The sequence below is a fragment of the Equus quagga genome, chromosome 2, assembly GCF_021613505.1.
Source record: "Equus quagga isolate Etosha38 chromosome 2, UCLA_HA_Equagga_1.0, whole genome shotgun sequence".
Taxonomy (NCBI): domain Eukaryota; kingdom Metazoa; phylum Chordata; class Mammalia; order Perissodactyla; family Equidae; genus Equus; species Equus quagga.
This window is the reverse complement of record NC_060268.1, coordinates 149,663,172-149,684,393: the sequence shown is the minus strand read 5'-3', so window position 1 is coordinate 149,684,393 and position 21,222 is coordinate 149,663,172. Positions and strand designations below refer to the sequence as shown.

At 42.8% G+C, this 21,222-nt stretch overlaps 1 protein-coding gene and 1 long non-coding RNA gene across 2 annotated transcripts in view; one reads left to right on the top strand and one right to left on the bottom strand.

Annotated features, from left to right (window-relative positions):
• PDE6C (phosphodiesterase 6C) overlaps nt 1-21,222 on the bottom strand; it is a 48,898-nt gene that overhangs the window by 14,005 nt on the left and 13,671 nt on the right. Inside the window, exons 8-15 of the mRNA XM_046654426.1 lie at nt 16,893-16,940; nt 13,103-13,252; nt 12,371-12,514; nt 11,082-11,150; nt 6,771-6,917; nt 6,424-6,531; nt 5,694-5,803; nt 1,989-2,076 (exon numbers count right to left, since the gene is read on the bottom strand). Coding sequence (XP_046510382.1) covers nt 1,989-2,076; nt 5,694-5,803; nt 6,424-6,531; nt 6,771-6,917; nt 11,082-11,150; nt 12,371-12,514; nt 13,103-13,252; nt 16,893-16,940 — 864 coding nt within the window. The remainder of the gene's footprint in view (nt 1-1,988; nt 2,077-5,693; nt 5,804-6,423; nt 6,532-6,770; nt 6,918-11,081; nt 11,151-12,370; nt 12,515-13,102; nt 13,253-16,892; nt 16,941-21,222) is intronic.
• On the top strand, nt 7,902-20,518 carry LOC124235893 (uncharacterized). The gene is made up of 3 exons (XR_006887598.1): nt 7,902-7,965; nt 20,157-20,263; nt 20,354-20,518. It is a non-coding gene; the product is annotated as an uncharacterized LOC124235893 (long non-coding RNA).

Here is a 21,222-nt window from a genome sequence, read left to right as displayed (position 1 = left end):
AATCCTAAGGATTTCTCTTATTTAAAAAAATTAAAGTTTTTTTAATGTAAATATTTTCTTTATACAAAAAATAAATAAGTAGAAGAACTACACTGTCTTCCAAAAATGTATAAAGAACATCTGATGGCTAAAGATTTCATTTCTTTCCGCGTTCAATTGGCCTGGTCATAAAAAGCTCTGTGATTGCATTGCCTGGCGACGCTATTTACAGGTCTTAAAAGGTCTGCAATTAGCAGGTCGAATAGCATGGTAGACAGGTCCTCGCCAGGGTGGTATGGATTACCGGGATGCAATATTCCTTTTAGAAAGAATAAAACGCCTTTATATAGCCATCAAAACCAGTTAGGACTGCGGGGTAAATAACACTAAAAAAAAAAAATTAAGATGGAAAACCGTAACTCTGTTATAAACTCTCAAATCCCAAAAGGAAAAACATACGACATACTAGGAGTGCTCCAATGTCAAACATTTCAATATTTGGCTGTAGTTTTAAAAGATATTTTCCTTTAGTAAGTAAATGTAAAATTAAATGATAAATTCTATTTGACACTACCTGCCTTTGGTATCACATAGCGGATTGTATAGAAAATTCTTACTCGAAAATACAAGATTGTCCCAACCAGTAAAACAAAGACTCATAAGAAATTGGGTAAGAACAATTTACTCTTACCTTCTTTCAATTCTACTCCTTCTAATTTTCATGGAACAGATATTATCATCACTTTTATGGTGTAAATTCTACTGCAGGGAGAGGTCCTGGCTGTACATCAGAGTTGTTAAAGTTCTTATTAAAAATGCAGATTCCTGGGCCCGACCCGCAGAGAGCCCAGTCAGTGAGTGTGAAATGAAGCCCAGGATCTGTTTTTCACAGGCTGCCCCGCCGCCCTGTGAAATCCACGTTCCTGCGCAGTTGGTCCAGGTCCCTGTGTCTGGGCACAGCCTCGATCACAGGCTATTAAAAACACTCAAGTATTTCTTTTTCTGTTTCCACTTTTCTGCCTGGTCACTCTGCCTTACAAGTTTTCCCGCTTGGCTTTTCATTGCCTTGAAGAATGTAGTGTTGTCTCTAAACTTGGGCATACTTCAGTGTATTCTCTCCTCTGAGCCTTTAATAAAAGATTCTTATAGAAACGGAGAAAAGCTGCGCTCTCCAGAGGGCTTAGTGATCCTAACGAGCGTGTGTGATGCTAATCAAGCCTCTTCTTCTATGACAAAACAGGGTTCCCCTCCATCTAATAATGACTCATTTTACCCAGTTTTGGTTTGGAACTTTCTCAAGAGATTTTTTTTTAAACTATAACTAGATTATATCCACAACTTTTCCACAAGCCTAGATACCTCTTAAATAAAATTGATAGGGAGGAAGAATGACTACCGTCTATGGAAGGTAAGTAGCACATACTAAGTGAATTCAAGACCAAGCTCAAGCCACTTCCTGCATAAAAGCCACCCTGTGTCCAGCCCTCCTTCTCCCCTATGGTCTGTCCAGTCCTGTATGTGGCATCTCCCTCCAGAACTCTCTGAACTTAACTCAGTGCCTTTCTGATGGCAGTGGTCAGATTCTGTCTTATAGCCCAATTTCATGCCTGCCTCCACTACCAGACTTGACCTTCTCAAAGATAAAGACAACGCTTTCCAGTGTGGGCCCCATGAGTAAGAAAATCACTCGTTATGGAGCCTCCTTTCTTCTCTGCATTCATACATATTTTAGGGTGCACAGATCTCTCTCACATCCACCATAAGTTTTTTCTTCTTTCCCCACAGACCCACAGAGATTCTATGACTTTCCATGGCTCTTTTCTCTATCTCTGCTACTTCCAACTTGGTTTTTCAAAAACTGTTCCAGTATAGCAATTTCTGTTCATGATTTCAATAATGGGTACACTGTCAACTGCCGTAACTCAAGGCCATCTTCTTTATAAGCATCTTCTGTGGGTTAGTGCGCTGATCCAGAGCTTGGGAGCCAGCCTAGAGAGAGGCTCACGTACCTCATCCTGCAGTAGAGTCTTACTGTACTCCAGGTGGTGCCTCTCCAAAATGGAAGATCCATGAAGCCTTGCCAACGGAGACGTGGATCTAAGAGGAAAAGGATTTGCTGTAATTTTAGCTGTTTAAAGCTTACACATAAGTCAATACAACACAGAATCTTCACTAGCTGAGGATTTTTTCATTTATTCTCTCTCCTTCTCTCCTAATGACTCAGTGCTCAAAAGTAATGTACTGGAAAAGATTTTTTAGATTTAGAAGATGAGAATATGTCCTTTAAAAAACCCTAATTTGTTGAATGCATAAAATGACTGAATTGCTTAAACTAGAATGTTTGCTTCACCCCCTGCATCTAAAATCTGTACGTTCTCTGGAGCTTATGGTGGTTCTCTGGAGCCTCTGACTTACAGACCACGTAGCAAACCCTATGTTTCTTCACACAGAAAGCGTTGATTAAGAATTTCCAGGAACCAAAATGAAAATGATTATAAAATAAAATTTCTTTCCTCTTTCAAGACAGTGACAGAAATTTAAACTTAAATTTCCCATTTGTTAAGGGTTAGGTCACAGTTTTATGTAAGTGGGGACCTCAGTCTTTGGTACCTTGTCTTTCTTCAATTCTTTCTTTTTGAGGAAGGGGAAACAACATTGAAAATAAAAAGGTGAGGGGCAGGCCCTGTGGCCGAGTGGTTAAGTTCGTGCGTTCCGCTGCAGGCGGCCCAGTGTTTTGTTGGTTTGAATCCTGGGCGTGGACATAGCACTGCTCATCAAACCACGCTGAGACAGCGTCCCACATGCCACAACTAGAAGGACGCACAACGAAGAATATACAACTATGTACCCGGGGGGCTTTGGGGAGAAAAAGGAAAAACTAAAATCTTTAAAAAAAAAAAAAGCAAAGAAAAAGGTGAAAAAAGGAAAAGATGGAGAGAGGATGAGGTCAAAGGGCTACATAGATGATGTGAAGACTTTGTTATGGAAATATGGAATAAATAATTTTAAGGACGGAAGAAATCAGAAATATGGGTGGAAGCCTTAGTAGAGACATTTCATTTTATTTCAGAAAGAACAGAACTTTAAGGAGGGGAGGAGTCATGAACAAGCCACTAAAAGGTCTGGTAAACAAATCCTCCAGTTAGGGAACAATTAGACTATGTCTGACCAATATTATAATTGCTCATAATTTTCACACATATTCAAATACCAACTCTGTGTCAGCACTGGAGATTTTTAAAAAATGAATGAAGTTCAAATCCAGTTTTGTCCTGATGCACAATTTTATAGATTTTGAACGAATATTGATGGAAATCATGACTATCCAATTTTCAGATAATAAAAACCTGGAAAAAATAACTAATCCATTGGCTGACAGAGTGCAATTTAAATGGCAATTTCATTTGAGTGGAATAAAGAATCAAATTAAGAAGATGAAATTTAACTAGGATTAAATATAAAGTGCGTCAGATCATGTCTGCATTAGTGTCAAGCCCCGAGACGTGCACTTAGGAATGACATAAGATATTGGAGTGGGTACAGAGAAGAATAACAAATAAGAATTATACGTATGGAAACTTTATATAAGCACTGGTTAAAACAACTTGGTGTGTTCAACCAGGAAAAGGGGAGAGAGAAATGATAGTTTTTTAACATATGAAGGAATAGCCTGGGGATGAGAAATTATATGCATTTTGGCAGCTCCTGAGACATGAACTAGGACAAACAGATAGAAGTTATAGGGAGACCAATTTCTGTTCAATATTGTGAAGAATGTCAGAATCATCTAAAAATAGAATGGCCTGCCTTGTGAGCAAGTGGATTCTCCACTGTGGAAAATAATCAAATAGACTAGAGGACACATGAGGGAATACAGTGGAGGAGAGACCTTCGTGGGATGGGGGATGAGATAAATTTCTAAAATTCCTCTGATTTTTTTCGGATAACTGCATTCCTTCTGGGACAAGATGGGGGAGAGTGAAGGAGACCGAAGGTAAGAGAACTGAAAAACTAAACAAGAAAAAGGAACAAAGAAACCTATAAAAGAACAAAGCCATCACTACATGTTCCTGCTCTCCAGTTTACAGAGAGAAATGGCAGAGGAAATTCAGCATGCCAGTCACCAACAAACAGAGGGACCCACACAGACCCCACCCGCCAGCCAAAGTAGAAGTCAGGGATGTGGCTGAATCCTTCCTGCAAACCTGGAGGCGAGATGCTGCAGCCAAGTCGGCTACTTCTTTCAATCTAAGGCAAGGTGGACTGTACCCTTTTGAGCTTGTTTCTTCATCAGTCAAAGCCAGGGATAAGAGTTCCTCCCATGTGGGAGTACTGTGAGGATTAAACGAGGTGATGGGTACCAAGCGCTTAGTCTGATCTCTAGCACACAATAGATGCTCAATAAATATTAGTTCCTTTGGAACTGAACTGACTAATGCACTACTGACTAGGAGGCAGGAAGAGAACTCAGTGACGGTCAGGAGACTTGCGTTCAGGAGTGCAGAATGGCCGGCATGGGCTGGAACCTCCCGAGATGAAGCCGGCCCTTGCCCAAAGCCAGAATGCAGATCCACTTTTCAAGACAAATCCCAATAGGTAGAGTTGCTGAAGGTGAGAATTCACTGCTCACAAGCGTTTTCCATTCATTGAATAAGTTTTTCTTGAGCAACTACTATACAGTTTCACATTTAGAATTTCATTTGATTCTCACAACAGTCTTTGAGAGGTCAATATCACAGCCAATTTACAGTTAAGAAACTAAATCTGAAGTGGACTAAGTGATTTGCCCAAGATCCCTCAACCAGGAAGTAGTTGGACCCCACAAAACCAGACTCCAGAGCGCAGTCTCTCTGAAACATCTCACTCTCTCCAGAGAGGGGTAGTTCGTGTGTCAGAGATGAGGACGGAGTGTGGCTAAGGCAGATAGAGCATCTTAAAAACCACTATCAGGGAGCTCGGCTGGCCATGGGCATTGCTGATGAATTTTGAAGACTGCCAATGACATAATAATAACAGCAATAATAATAATGCCTAATATTTATGAACTGCCAAGAGCCTACCACGAGCAGAGTGTTTTCTACGCATGACCTCATTTAATCTTTACAACGACCTTACCTGTGAAGTACCTGTATTATAATTCTTATTTTCCAGATGATGAAATCGAGGCTTAGAAAGTTTGAATAACTTGTGAATCCGGTGACCCCAAATCTGTGTGAGCTGAGAGCTCACACCCTTATTATTACCCTTTCTGGAGGCAAGAGAGGAAGATGGCAATGATGTTAAGAGGCAGGGCCAGCTGAAGGAGAGTTCGGCAGAAACAAAAGGACCAGGGGCGTGAGAGGTGGTGCGCCCAGGGAGAAATATTCCCTAGCTTGAGCTGGGGGGCGTCACCCAGGGATGTACACACAAGAGCGTCAGCCTAAGATCAATGCACATTAATGTAGGAATTCAATACTCGGATTAAACGAAGTTGAAAAAAGGAGTGAAGGCATTTACCAATAAGGCAGGGGCACATTTGGAGATGGAAACAGAAGGAAAGGGGAGGCAGTCAGGGAGAAAGGGTGGACACCACGAGGGCCGAAGCTCGCAAGGAATAGAACACGGCCCTGCGATTCCTAAACATGACAAAGAGGAACTGATCAGGCTAAAGGATGGAGCCTTAGGCACCTTCAAACGTCACTAGTACGTCGCCGTTGCTGCGTGTGTTCACTTACTTCATCTGATACAAATTATTGGTGCCCCTGTGGTCAATGTCGTGGCAGAAAGCAGCAGCGAGCATGGCGAAAGCTTCAAGATCCGTGTAGTACTTCTTTAGTCTTCCTGTCTAAAGAAGCATATATATATTTACTTGGATTCAGACACCTCTGCAGCACGTGCAGTGAGGCCTGCCTGCAGCGGAGCAGGGGAGCTGCAGTGTTTTCAGAGCAAGTTGGCTTTACTTTTTGTGAGTATTGTAGCTCATTTCGGGCAATTATGAAACCCAGCAGGTAACTGAGTTTTCCTTTAAGGAGGTTAGTACACAAATGTCAGAGGGATCAAGCCAAGCACTGGATACCCACGTTCCCTGGCATCATGTACAGGGGAGTTTGGGGTTTATGGGATTGTGGCCATGAATTCCAAAATTACTGATCTAAAATGAGTGACTGGGGCCAGCCCAGTGGTGTGGTTAAGTTCGCATGCTCTGCTTGGGCGGCCTGGGCTTCGTGGGTTTAGATCCTGAGAGTGGACATATGTACCACCCATCAAGCCATGCTGTGGTGACATCCCACATATAAAATAGAGGAAGATTGGCAACAGATGTTAGCTCAGGGCCAGTCTTCCTCACCAAAACAAAAAACAAAAAAAAAGGAAAAATAAAATAAAATGATGGACCGGATCCACTTCTTGCCATGCTCAAGTGGGCCATGTGCAGGTTTACAGTTATTTATGACACTCTGTACCTACCATCAGCAAAGTAAACATGGTCTGCCCCACATTGAACCCGTGCCGCCAGTTGTGGTAAGTGACAGAACGGTATCCTTTCTTCACGGTGTACATCCATCTGGTCAGAACCTGTCCCCAGAAGAAGACAACACCCCTCAGACTTTGGAATAGGATTCAAAAGGTCAGAAGGTCCGTGAAAATCTTATCTAAAAAGATAGGTTGTCTTGTTTACAGAGTTTAAGCTGCTATATTTACAAAGTTAGTAATAATTTAATCTCCAAACTGAAGTTAATCCTTTGAGCCCCGGGAAACCCGAGTGGAGCACAGCAAGAGAATGTCACAGCATTTTAAATTAAACACTGTCTGACCTCTACGGGTACTTTGAACTTCTCCACCACGTTTATTTCAAAAAACAGCCGCAGCCCACACTTAATCAGCCCGTGCTCAGTAATGGGGAAGTCGCTGAAGCGGAATTCATACAGGTCCACGGCCTTCGGGTCCGGCAAGTCCTCTTTCTGTTGAAACAGGGACGGACTGTTTCAGATTACATTCATCTTTCTTCCCTTCAGTCGCACATATCCAGAATTGGGCATAAAACAAAATTATAATGAAAGGCCATCACGTGCCCCTCACGGAGCCTCTGCATGCCTGGCACTGGCTTACGCAGTTTACATACACTATCCTCACAACAAACGTGCACGGTCATCCCCAGTTTCCAGATGGCGAAACTGAGACCGGACTATACTACGAAACTTTCTAAGTGATGGAATTCAATTCCAAATTCGACTGCAGTGGCTATTTTCCTTCTTTGGTGCAAAATAAAATGTTCAGTTGCAGCAAACTTACCCATTTTCAATACTCAACTTCTCTTTTTGCCTATTTGAGAAATATTCCTTAGACAGTAAACAATGGCTTAATTTGATTCTATTGTATTTTCTTTACATGCTCAGTGGCACTTTCCCACTAGACTGTGAGCTGACAAGGGTGGGATCGTGTCTATCTTGTTTGCTGGGGTATCCCAACTGTGGGGCCCAGCCCATGGCGGTCCTGGGCAAACGTTTGTTGAATGAATGAATGAAGACATTGCAATATATTGGTTTGCTTGGAGACATCTCATTTAATCCACCCCTTGTTAGGATTTAGGCCTATGTGAAAAAAACAGTGAACTCGGCACATGAATATTGACATGGCTTGGGGAATAAAAATCTGGATCTTGCCATTAAGGAACTGAATTTATTGAAATGGTTATACATGCAATACAGACCAGAGAAAGGGCGAGCTGAGAATACTCACAGAGCACAGCGTCCAGGGCCTGTGACTGTGGGGGAAACTGACGGCCAGCTGGGGGAATTAAAGCAGGAGATTCTGGAGGAGCGTGCATTCAGCTGATTTGGCAGAAGGCAGGGAGGAGGTGCTCCCATGGGAGGAGAGAAAGTGCCAGGAGGCAGGAGGCAGCAAGGACTAGGTGGTGCACCAGATAAACGCGCAGGAGCGATTCAGTTCAACGGGGAGTGACTGAGTCCATTGCATGTCCTCGCTGCGGTGCTGTGGTCACTTCTCTCAGTAAGTGCACGGTTCCCCAGGGGATGGCTCACACTCTATTTACACAAATTTCAACACCAAATGGTATACAGCTGTTTTAAGTAAAATTATGGTTTCTGGTCCTCTAACCCCCGAGTCTGGGCTGGCCCCTCGCACCCTCCACCTCCTCTCCACTCCCTGCGGCTCCCTTCTCACCAGTGCCACTCTGAGACTGTCACTTTAGGCAGAGATTTTTTTTTTCCTGCAAAGCAATGGCTTGGAGTCAGGAGACCCGTGCTCAGTTCTGGGTTTGGATTAGCTACCTTTCCCAGACTGAACAAGCTTTAGTGATCTCATCTGTGAAATGTGAATGATAATAGTAACATTTTTGTCTTTAGTGCTTTAGTTAAAAAGTAATTCCAGAGGGCAGGCCCAGTGGCGTAGTGGTTAAGTTCATGCACTCTGCTTTGGCAGCCCAGAGTTTGCAGGTTCGGGTCCTGGGCACAGACCTACACACTGCTCACTAAGCCGTGCTGCGGAAGCATCCCACATACAAAATGGAGGAAGATTGGCACAGATATTAGCTCAGTGACAATCTTCCTCAAGCAAAAATAGAAAGATTGGCAACAGACGTTAGCTCAGGCCAATCTTCCTCATGAAACAAAAGCAATTCCAATTTTATTTGCACATCTCAAAGATTAGAGGGGATTCAATTCAGGGCCCATAGTAACACTTCACAAAGCTCCTTTCTCCGTTTCTCATAGGACGCCCCTAACCCTTTGCTACTCCTTCTCATCACTTTCTTTCTCCGAACCCTCCAAGATTTCTTGCCCATACACACTCTTCTTTTTCATTTATTCATTTTATTATTTAGTCATTCAACAAACATTTATTGGTTCCTATCTGTGGCCTAATAATTAGGGACACAGCAATGAATAAAGCAGACCTTTTCGCTGCCCCTGAAACATACATTTTCATGGGGAGACAGAGAACAGCACATATTTTAAGAATCAAAGTAAGAGAAGAGAGTTATGAGGTGTGTGTGTGGGGGGGGGGGGGTGCCACGTAGCCTCTTATCTGCCCTACAGTTCTCAGGGTGTTATGTAAAGATAAAGTGTGAAAATGCTTTTTAATGTATCACAGGGTCAGTCACACTAAACTGTAAACGTGTACTTCAGCGGGAAACAAAGTAAGAAATTCTCGGAACCATGACTCCCAGGCCCCATCTGCAGTTACAGGAGAACCAATAAAATAACACTTGAATACAGAAATCAGATATTTTGAAGTCCATGATACTGAGAGGTTGATAAAAATAAAGGCTTTTGGGGCTGGCCTGGTGGCGTAGTGGTTAAGTACACATGCTCCGCTTTGGCAGCCCAGAGTTTATGGATCCTGGGTGCAAATCTACACACCACTCATCAAACCATGCTGTGGTGGCATCCCACATACAAAATAGAGGAAGATGGCACAGATGTTAGCTCAGTGACAATCTTCCTCAAGTAAAAAGAGGAAGATTGGCAACAGGTGTTATGCAGCAATGATTTGGGATGAGCCTGGAGCAGATTTTACATTTAAAATAGGCTATCTTTTGGTAAAGCTACTGGTTCTTTGTCCATTTTATTGCTTCTCCAACACAAAAATCCTTCCTCCTCTAAATAGAGAACTGGAGAGTTTCCTAAGTGTCATGGATGTCAGTTAAAGTTTGGTTTTACAAGAAGATGCATGTTGTTGAGGACAGGTGAGGAAAATGAAGGGTCATCTTCTGGGCCCAGTGTGAGAGGAAAGGGCTCAGAGGTGAAGCCAAGGAGAGGAGGAGAAGGAGGAAGAGCTCAGGTGACAGGAAAATATGCAGAGTGGGAATGGGACCCTCAAAAAGGGATCAAAGGCCAATGGCTCTGTGGCCACAGAGCCAAGAGCTAGGATGGGAGGACAGAGCCCATAAAAGATGGGAAGAGGAGATATTCAGTATGTCTTACCTTAGAAAGAAGACTTATATCACAGATCAGAAAGGGGCAGTGGAAAACAGGACGAGGTAGTTACGAGGGAAATAAATGTGATGTTATTTCAATGTCAATCAGATGGAAGTCAAGCCTCTGAAATTCGAGGTTTAGGGGCTTGGTAAATATCCCAGGCTTTCAGTTGGGATCCCAGAAGGGCTGTTCTAGAAATAAGGGCTCTACTCCAGTAGTAAGGGCAAAACTGAAATAGACCATCCCTAACAAAACCTAAAGCCAATGCTCTTCATCCCCCAGAAGAAAATCAAGCTCTCTTTGCAGAAAGATAGTATCACCCAGAGCCCCTCCAAGTTTTTATCCATAATGCCTGGTTCTCAATGAAAGAAATATGAAGCGTGCTTTAAAATGATCAAATGACTGCAACCCAAGAGTAAAAAGAGACAGTAGAAGCAGACCTGTAGGTGATTCAGGGATTGCGATTGAGAATTTAAAATAATTATGGCCAATAAATTCAAGAAAATAGAGGGGAAGATAGACAAAGTAGATAAAAGGATGAAGAGTTTTAATACAGAGTTGGAATCTTTAAAAAACAGAATTAAATGTACATTCTAGAACTGAAAAAGATAACCTCTGAAATTAAAATAATTTATTGGATGGTTTTAACAGTAAACTGTAGAAAATGGATTTGAGTGAACTTTAACAGCAGACACAATAAAATATAGAATTAATGAAGTGGGAAAGAAGTTAATTTCAACCAGAAGAAATAGGGGTAGCCTAACTACCATGGGAAAAAACTAAATTCCTCCAGGGTGCAGGAGAAAAGCTAGAGATGGCAGATGATAATTGTGCCTAGAAGGGTCTATGTTCTGCTGTAATCCTGACGTGTCTTCTGGGCTGGCCATGGTGAAGTCCAGAGCTATTAAAATAAACTAGGCCATGATATCTCTAGAGTCTGTGCCTGAAATCCCTTATGCCACAGTCTAGTTTAGCTGTGTTTCTAAATTATCTGTGTGGATCGGACTGCAGGGGAGAAAAAGGAAGAAAAACAGGGAGCTAGAAGATGACTCTTTAGAAGAAATCTCCCTTTTTTTAGCCTTGAAAGGTACCAGGGATGAGGAAACTCAACATTTACTTGAAAAATGGGAAAGTGTGTCCTAATATATCTTATTAAAAAGGCATTAAGGACAGAAGCAAAACACTTACCAAAATTGTGACAAGTTGTTTTTCTTCACAGTCTTCAATTACTTCTACATTTAGCTTCTCTTTATATTTCTAAAATGCAAAAGCAATTGCAGTGTGAAATTCCTATAAAGCAGAAGATTTGTATCTGATTCTTCTCCTCTTAAAATCAGCTAAAATATATTGAAAATATGCCATAATGAGTTATGTGACAAAGACGCATTCTGGATACAAAGACATAAAGCACCTTATTATGAACAGTTTTCTCCAATAAATAATGTAATATAATTGATTTCTCTATTCCCTAAAAATGTATCAATAGCTATCTTAAAAAAAAAAAGAGATGTGGGTTGTTTGTACGTAGGTAAGAAAGAAAGAGAAAAACGAGTGGCTTACATCTGTTTTTTATTAGTTTATAGCAATTTCCCTTTATTCTCCTCAGACCTTCTCATCTTCAACATCTCAAACTCTCAAATAAAATTCTCTTAATTCTCAAAACACCTAGCAAAGCCAAAAACAAAATGAAAAAACACCCCAGCAAAACTAGACCTATGCAAACACTCTAAAATGTATGGAAATAAAAAGAATAGACACAGTGAATGTGCGATATTTTCCTTTCATTTGGTGATAATTAAAACACTGTTTGCTAATATCTACTTGCTCTCCCACCATCCATGATGCTGGCCTTGGTCAAGTTTGGTCAGTGAGAATTTTAGTGAATGTGATGTGAGTAAACACTTGAAATGTGCTTGCACAGTTGGGTTTGCTGTCTTGCAGTTCCGTCACCACCGTGAGGAGAACATCCATCAGGTAGCTGCTGGTCAAGAAGGGTGAGAGATGCATAGAGCAAATCAGACTCACAGCTTGGGGCCAAACCCAACCAAGATCAATTGAAGCCTGGTCAATCCACAAATTCATGAATCAGAAAAGATGCTTACTGTTACAACAATAACTGAGGTGTTTGGTTGTTATGCCGCATTATATGGCAATAGCTGACCAATACATTTCCCTTCCTGAGAATATTTTCTTGCTTGTTAACACACTTGAATCTACCAGTCACTACTCCAGCTCCCATATACCCAGGAGCTGTTTTTTAACAAAGTGCTATTCCAACCAAGCAGCCTGGAAGTCTCGTAACACCCTGTGTATGGTGGGCCACCCAGGTCATCCCCCTACCCCTCCTTCTTTGTCTCCCCTTCCTTAGACCAGGACTAAACCTATTCTCATTTGTCAGACCTCTGAATAATTAGACGAATTCCAGAATCCATGGTTAGATACCACCTAATGTCCACAGGACTGAATTCCCCACTTACCAAAATAGACTTGATTTCATCAGGAGTAGCTTTGGTCTGGCTCATGAGCATTTCCTGAGCTATGTCCTTTCTGTTCTCTAGCTTATTCATTTTATCATAGGTGTCAGTATTTAAAAGAGACCATCCAAGAAATTGTGTGAGCGTCTGAAAGGGATAATACGTGATTCGATTCTCTAGAATTAAAGGAAAATTAATTTGGAAGCAACAACCTGCATGTTCTCTTATCAATTTCCCTTCCACCATCAACAACCCAGTTCTTTGTTTTAACCTAAGAAAAATCATACTAATAGTTAGCACCAGACAATAAAATTGGCTAAGCCCTTGCTTTTCAAAGTGTACCATGCACCACAAAAACTTTATTAGAGGAGAAGAATTACAAAAAATCCAGTAGGATAAAGCATGACCTGAAAATCAGAGAGAGGCCTGGGGGTGATAAGAGGAAGGAGAGAAAATAGAAGAGGGGGTGGGGAGAAAAGAGATAGAAACCTTCTTTCCCAATTTCCCAATATTGTAAAGAACTTTGACTAAGCCAAAAGTTCATACTTTGGTAGAAAATGTTGCAGTTTATAGAAGTCAGGAAATAGAAATACACAATAACAACATATTGACTACAGATATGTGTGACTCATGTCTTAATTGCCCTTCCCAAATATCATTCCAGAATAACAAAAAATGCCTCCTCCATGATTTCATGAATTTCATTTACCTCCATTATTTTATAATTGCACTTACCTCAGTAATGTGTTCATCATACTCATCAAAAGGTTTTCCATCCTTTCTGTTGTAAAATGTAGCCACTCCCACAATGTCTTCCTTCTTGTTGACGATAGGCAGGGACAAGACGTTTTTAATGACCCAACCGGTTTCATCTACAGGTCCTTTCTACAAACAATAACGACATTTACGTTATTTTTTTAACTTTTTATTTTGAAATAATTGTAGATTCACAGGATGCTGCAAAAGAAATGTACAGAGAGGTCCCAGGTACCCTTCACCCAGTTTCCCCAATGCTAACATCTTGTAACTGTAGTACACTATCCAAACCAGGAACGAGACATTAGTACAGTCCACGGAGCTTATTCTGATTTCATCAGATTTATATCTATTTATTTGTGTATGCGTGTGTGTGTGTGTTTCTATGCAAATTCATCACATGTGTAGATATATGCAACTTCCACTAGAATCAAGACACAGAACTAATCCATCACCACAGGGCTCCCTTGCACCACCTCTTTATAGCCACCCTCCCTCCTTGGGCTATTTTTAATTTAAAAAGAGAATAATCTTTGGGTGTTAGACGCACAATTCCTACATTGTGTCAGAACATGGCTAGGACTATACAGCCATACAAGTGTCCTAGTACATTCGATTAAATGTACCAAGTGTCTGTATTGTGACAACCCCCTCCTCTCTTTGTCCCCCCAGCCCTAGGGATGGGAAGCACTTACCTCTGTGTTCCCTGTTCACTTTTTCTGTCCTCCAACACCAGTTTAGCTAATTCCTTACATTAAATTCTCTCTGATGCAATACCTCATTGTGGTTTCTGTTTCCTGACTGATCCATCAAGATCTTTTGTTCTGGGATGAGGCCAACTAGTAAACATCTGTCAAGTCCCTATGATGTGTCAGGGCTAGTTCCTTGTGGTACAAAAATGAATAAATCACAGGCCTTAACCTCAAGATAACTGTCTCGTGGGGGATGCAGACACGGAAGTTTAGGAGTGTTTCCCAAAGTGTGACCCAAGGACCACACAAAACAGATTTTTTTAGCTTGTTTCATAATCTCTGGGGAAGCATTATAAATAAGTGCCCCAGGTAACTCTGATGGCCTCTGAAGGCTGAGAACCATGGGGTAGCACCCGCACGCTTTGTAGCAAGGCAAAGGTAGCCGAGGACTCAACACGGCGCGTTAGTCCTTCTTCGGTCTGCCCTTGGCTTCCTTAGCATCCGCGGAAGCCCGGGTTCGCTCTTGCCTTCCCCATGAAGCTTCCTCTGACTCATTTTCGCCCATACGGAACTCTGATTTTTCAGAATTCCAACAGCAACCACAGCCCGGACCATACAATTTAGCATTCAGATATTTTTCAAATGCTTCAGAATCATTTATTTTTGTCTCTGAGGCTATTTTCTAACCTTACCAAACAGCTGTGCCATGAATGGTTGAATTCCACCTACGTGATAGGACCGCCTGGGGCACGTGACAGGGGGTCAATAAACGATTGTTTATTAGTTGAAGAGCTCATCTTTCTACTTGGAATGAAAAGCAGAGAAACCAAACCTCAATTTATGTTGCCTAATTTTCAAAGCTTTAGGACAAAAAAGCAGTGCACAGCGGTTCTCAGAGTCTTCATCCTTGGAAAACGCTGTGAAATAGTTATATACTCAGACCTTCACATGGCCTAGGGACAAAATTAATAGCAGAAAATATATTACCTGTGTGCAAAATAACTTCACAACCAAAGCACCTATGTATATTTTTTTAAAACTTCCAAAATAAGCTTTTCTGACCTCTGACCTCCAGAACTGTAAGATCACACATTTGCATTGTTTTAAGCTACTGAGCGGTAATTTGTTACAGCAGCAATAAGAAATTAACACACTGTGTCCCCAGGGAACATAGTTTGAGAACCACCGCCTTTGCAGGTTTGCTCTGACCAAAGGTTTGCTTTGGATCATTGGTTTTTCCATTAACTTCCCAGATGCAAAAGGGACTAGTGAGAATGAGCAGGAGGCGGGAGAAGGGGAAGGCAGAACAGGGCGGAGCCTTGGGGAGGGCAGCCGCCCTATCCTTGTCTGCTCTTTGGAATAATCCACAGGGGCAAAGCCGTGAGCGAAAATGGGGAGGGAGCCTGAGGAGGCTGAGAACACCATCAAGATGCAGGTCTGACCCAGGGCTAAGGAGAGGGGGAAGGAGGGAGGGTTGCGTGGAAGCATCTTAGACCACAGTGCTGTTTTATGAGTCTGCTGGGGACTCCTAGGGCCAACACTGTCAGTCAGAGGAGGCTGGGTTGCTTTAGCATCCCTGCGACACTCAGCCAGCAGCTGAAAGTGGCCCATGGGAAGCCTGGCCTCAGTGCATCTGTGACAGTGGATTTCTGAGTCCAGCAGCCATTGGATGGTTATCCTTTCCACAGTGGGAGACCTGAGAAGTGCATTTTCATGGGCACCACACTGACGTTTCTTGGAGAGCTGGGAAATTCCTATGGGCTGAAGTTTGCCCCAGCCTCCTGTCTGCCAGGGCCATCAGAGCACCAGTGTGGTTTCTCCCGTGGAAGCCACAGCGTGGCACGAGAGAAAGCAGGAGTCCACAGACCTCAGAGCGTGGCCCTGGTTCTCCCGGGCCATCTCCTTTCCCTCCCTGTTTAGACAATGACTACTAAAGTTTCCGACACTTTAGAAAGTCCTTGTCCCCTTTTTCCTGCTTGTGCATTCTTTCCTGGCCCCGAATTGCCATAATATGGGGTAAGGGCTGGGCACAGCATGGTCATGAGTAAGCTTTGGCTACAAGAAGCAAGGAGCTGGAGGACATGCACCATATGGTGTTTGCGTGTTTTCCGTGTCAGTGAGCAGGAGGACGAGCAGGCAGAGCAGAGGGAAATCTTCCATGTCGCTAAGCAAACGTGCACAGGTTTCCCCAGGCTGGTTTGCTGCTTCTGCTGAGGATGTGCCCTTCGCCCTCCAGGAGGTTGGCCTCCCCATCCAGGCACAGCTTGAGCTCTCTGTGTGTATCTGTGTGACAGGCAGGAAGACAAGGTCCCCACTGGGAGGACAGTCTCTACTCCTGACCAGGACTAGGGCTCTAACTGGACATTCCTTAAACCTAGGACACAGAACAAGAGCCAGAAGGCAGAAAAGGAGCGGCTGCAGAGCCAAATGCCAGTTTATCCCCAAGGTCAGGTGGGGAGGGGGTAACAGAGGTCACAGGTGAGGAGGAGATGGGAGTGACAGATGCGGGGGTGGCAGAGCTGACAGGTGGGGAAAGCATGTTGGATCTCTGGATGTTGGAGGAAGAAGGATAAAACCGAGAGCCTTGACGGCAGGTGAGGCCCCCGAGGACCCAGTAAGAAGTTTTCCTTTTCCGCGTAACGGTTGCCATGAGCTGCAGGAAAGGGCTGCGAGAAAACCACCCAGAGGGCTGAATTCAGGTGCCAGCTATCCATGCAGAGAACATTTATTGAGCACCTGTGATGTGCGAGGCATGTTGCTGGTACTAGATGACCAGGAGTAGGGGAGAATGGAGAAGGGCAGGGCCCCCAAACACCAGTTGGCAAACACCCTATCTCCTCTCTCACTCTCCCTCTTTTCCTCCTGCCTCTTGTCCCTTCAGTGAAGAATCTGCTACTTGGCCCCTGGCCCAGCCAGGGTGAGAGGGACATAAGCCCTGCGTGTGCCTCCTGGCCACAGCTCAGCACAGGTTGACTGTGGGGATTGGGGGCGGGGTGGGGTGGGGCAGGGTGGAGGAGACTGTGCTGCTCCCCTCCTCCCTGGACTGAGCTGTGAGGCCTGGCAGAGAGCAAGGTTACCTGGAAAGTGAAGTATTCGTCTGCAGGGGCATTCAGCATGTTACATATCTGTAAAGCAAGAAGAGACAAAAGTCCTGAAACATCGTGTGGTGGAGCCATTAAACCCACAAAGCAGAACAAGAAAGAATGCATCAGTTGGGAGGGTTTCTTGCAAAGTGCTCGAATGCTCGAAAGCGAATTAGCCACACGGGACCTCAGCTAGGCCAAATGTGCTAAGAGCGCATGGAATTCAGCTTCTCTTCTGCTAATTAAGTCATGGGACGACATTTAGCACCATCTATCTCTGCTCCTTCTTACTCTCCCTGCCTCTAAAGATTCTTCTTCCAAATTCAGCGCAACTAGCTGTTTAGGCCAAGGAGAGGAGAAATCTGAGCAGAAAGGCCGTTCTGTTGGGGCAGGTGTGGCAGCAATGCTGGGAAGGCTCTGTTTTCTTTTTCTTTTTTTTTTTTTTCTGATGTGGGATCCGTGTTGGAAGAAGGTGGCCACGGAACAGGAGGAAAAAGCCAAACAAGCTTTTAGGTACACCAAAGTAAATATTCACTATGAGACATCACTTTAAGTACTGAATTCAGAGACTATTGCTCACATCCATAAGGACAAGAAAGTATTCCAGTTTGGGTCATTTTTAATTATCTGTATGTTGTGTCATATCCACAAATGGGTCTTAATAAAAGACTATATCTTTCTTCCCACCAAAATTATATTGGATACTTGAAATCACAGCATTTTAAAGCTGGAAGGAACTTCAGTAATTAAATTCACGCTTTTCTTTTGAAAGATGAGGAAATAGAAGCCCAAAGAGGTTAAGTGATTTTGTTCAAATTCATGGGGTGAAACTAGAAGTGGGGTCTCCAGTGAGGGTGCTGGTGGGATGGGTGGGATGGGTGGTCCGGGTGAGGAGTTGGGGAAAGCCCTGATTTGCATTATTTGCCAATTTCCATGTTGTAACTACTTCTACCATGGGCGATTTGAAGCTGCCAATAGTTTAACAACTTGCTCTCAAAATTCCTGAAAAATCTAGATTTCGATTTTGGGGGTAGGTAGGAGCAGGCTTCTACCCTCTGCACTAACCTGGCCCCTCAGGCCCCAGGTAAGCGCTTTCCGAGGGTGGCTGAGCCATGTCAGCTATTGCTGTGCTACTCTTACAAAGCAAATGTGCAAATCTTTCAAAGTTTTTATTAGCATATCTAACCTAAGAATTTAACGATTTTTGGTGCCATCCATTAATTTTATGATCTAATTTGAATGAATAACATGAATTGATCGTCTGAGCATCATTCAGGTGTGTTTTAAAGAGGCAAAAAGCTGCTTAGTCCTCTTTTCTCACCCTTCCATCAGCAGCATCTGTTTCAGTCCACACTTTCAGGCCTCTGGGGAACACCTACAGATGGGCCAAGTCTTAGAGGCCAAGCTTTTAACTCGGTATCCAGAAATCCTTTCCATCCTCCCTCCCTCCCTCCCTCCCTCCCGTTCTCTCTCTTTCTGTGTTTCCACATCATCTTGATTTCAGCTTAGTTTGATCCTGTATTCAATGCCTCTAATTCTAGAAATATACCTAATTTTTGCTTTTAATGTCTAAATGATTTCAGCTATAAGAAATCACTAAACTGAAATCTGTCATTTCCCCATTCAAAGCTGGGATTTACTTAAAAAATTTTTTTTAATTGAGATATAATTGACATACAACATTGTATTTGTTTCACGTGTGCAACATAATGATTCGATATTTGTACATATTGTGAAATGATCACCACACCAAGTCTAGTTAATATCTGTCAGGATTTACTTCTTTCATGAGAACTCTGTGTGCCCAGGGCCCCAAAGTCCAGCAAGGTCCAGTTGAAGAACTTCTGGGTTTGTGAGAAAATGACCCAGGGAAAAGTTTTAAAAAGCTAAAAGGAAAAGTTTTCATACAGTTTAGAGGAGCATGAGATATATACAAATAATTATGGTTAAAATTACAGATCATTTTTATTACCCAGAAAATAGCATTTAAAAAATTTTTGAAGGCCCCATCTCTTAGATAATTAGGTCAACAAGTCAACAACCTCATTTTACAGATGAGAACGTTAAAACCCAGCAAGATCAAGGGATTTGCCCCAAGTCAAGGATTTGCCAGGGGATTTGCCCAAGACATGACTGAGTCGAGGCACCCGGGGCTCCTGAGTCATAGCCTCTTGCTTTCCTCACCAGAACCCACTGCTGTTAGAGCAGGTACCCCACGGAATGGCGTTACTCTGGCTGAGTCTGCTGAAATGTTTGATGTCATCCTCTAGACTAGTCATTCTCAGCAAGGAGCGATTTTGCCCTCCTGGAGACATTTAGCATTAAATGTCTGGGACATTAGTCTGAGACATTTTGGGTTGTTACAAGCAGGATAGTGCTACTGGCATCTAGCGGGTAGAGGGCAAGGATGCTGCTAAACATCCTACAATGCACAGGACAGCCCTCCACTACAAAGAATTATCTGGCCCAAAACATCAATAGTGTCCATATTGAGAAATCCTTCCCTATACACAAATTATGTATGTTTTTAGTAGGTTCTGCCTCTCAAAAGTACATATAATAGGATTTCACTTTTTTTCTTTTTTGTGAGGAAGATTGGCCCTGAGCTAACATCTGTACCAATCTTCCTCTATTTTGTATGTGGGATGTCTCCATAGCATGGCGTGATGAGCTGTGTATGGGTCGGTGCTGGGGAGCCGAACCTGCAAACCCCAGGCCGCTGAAGTGGAGAGAACTTAACCACTAGGCCACCGGGCTAGCCCCAGGATTTCACTTTTGAGAGTGAAAGGGAGGACTATTAATAATCCACAAGGACAATAGGTATAAAGAGAAGCTATCCCAGGCAAACTGGGATGTATGTTCATCTTAACTATGGAGTCCCAGGAACTGGCTCAAGGTCAATTCTCTAAAACTCACGTTGGAAATGCTAATTCGCCTAACAAGCAATTTGGTTAGAAATACCTTAAACTAGAGGGGAAGGATCTGAGGGGTGAAAGGGGTAAAGGGACACAAATGTACGGTGACGGATGGAAACTAGACTTGGTGGTGAACATGATGCAGACTATACAGAAACCGAAATATAATGATGTACACCTGAAATTTACACACTGTTATAAACCAAGGTGACCTCAACAAAATAAAAAAAAATAATAATAATAAAAGAACTACCTTAAACTATTTACAACAGTTTGCCACCATCTTGGGCTCCCAGCAGAAATACACTTATAGCATTTATTTGCATATTTGCTTGTTCTTTAGTGTTGTCCTCGTGGGGAGGTCGGCAGGAAAGCAAGTGCAGGGAATCTGCGAAAGAACCAGAACCTGGAAAAAATCCTCAATGGCTCCGGGCATGGATCCCTCTGCAGGTTGGTTTTATGGCAGATGGATGACTTGGCAAATTAACCATTCAATCGGTTGGGTTTTGAGGAATTACCTTTCTCTAACTGTTTCCCTAGGAGAGAAGAGGTCCTGAAAAATCAGGCCATAAACTCTTTTACACTGGCTGCGGCAGCTTTGGGAATATTAAACGTGATAAAAGCTCTAAATAGGGGCCTAGTAGTCGGCCTGCCAGGAAACCAAGGATGGGGGCCAATGGGCAAGCTGTTTGGCTATATAGTGAGGCTGAAAAATTGTGGCATCTATGGATTCAGTTAGGAAGGAATCAGATTGTTTTGGGCATTACCACCAAGTCACTATAAAGGTAAGACTGACGTTTTTTAAAAATTTCAATTATTTTGGAACAATTTTAAAAACATGATATTTGTTAGTATATATTGTTGCTTATTCCTAAAAGAAATAAAATTTCTTTTCTCTTCTTTTTCTTTTCTTCCCTTTGACATGTCTCTACACTAGGGAAAGGGATCATGTCACCTGGTTGAGGCCACCTGGTCCTGGAATCATTGAGCCCGGTGTTTAGGCCTCTTCCTTGAAACCCCAAAGTAAAGCACCCCTGTGTGTAAAGATTATTCTGCAGTCCAATTCAGAATTTTCCTCTCTGTCACCATTCTGCAGCCAGCAAGTTTCACTCTGAGCAGAGGCAAATCTGTGACAGTAGAAGGGAATATTAGACAACCTAGGTTTTGTTTCACTTTCTCTATGATCCTTGGGTGACTCTATTAGTCACTATAATTCACAGGCCCATTTACTAAACAAGAAGATGGATGAAAACTGCCAAAAACACAAGGATGACACTAAAGAACAAGCAAACATGCAAATAAACGCTAAAAACCTACTTCAGAAACTTGGATTTGAAGGGAGAAGAAGGAAAAACATCAACATAAAGAGATGTTGAAAGCATCAAATATTCTTGCAGGGTGACATCTGG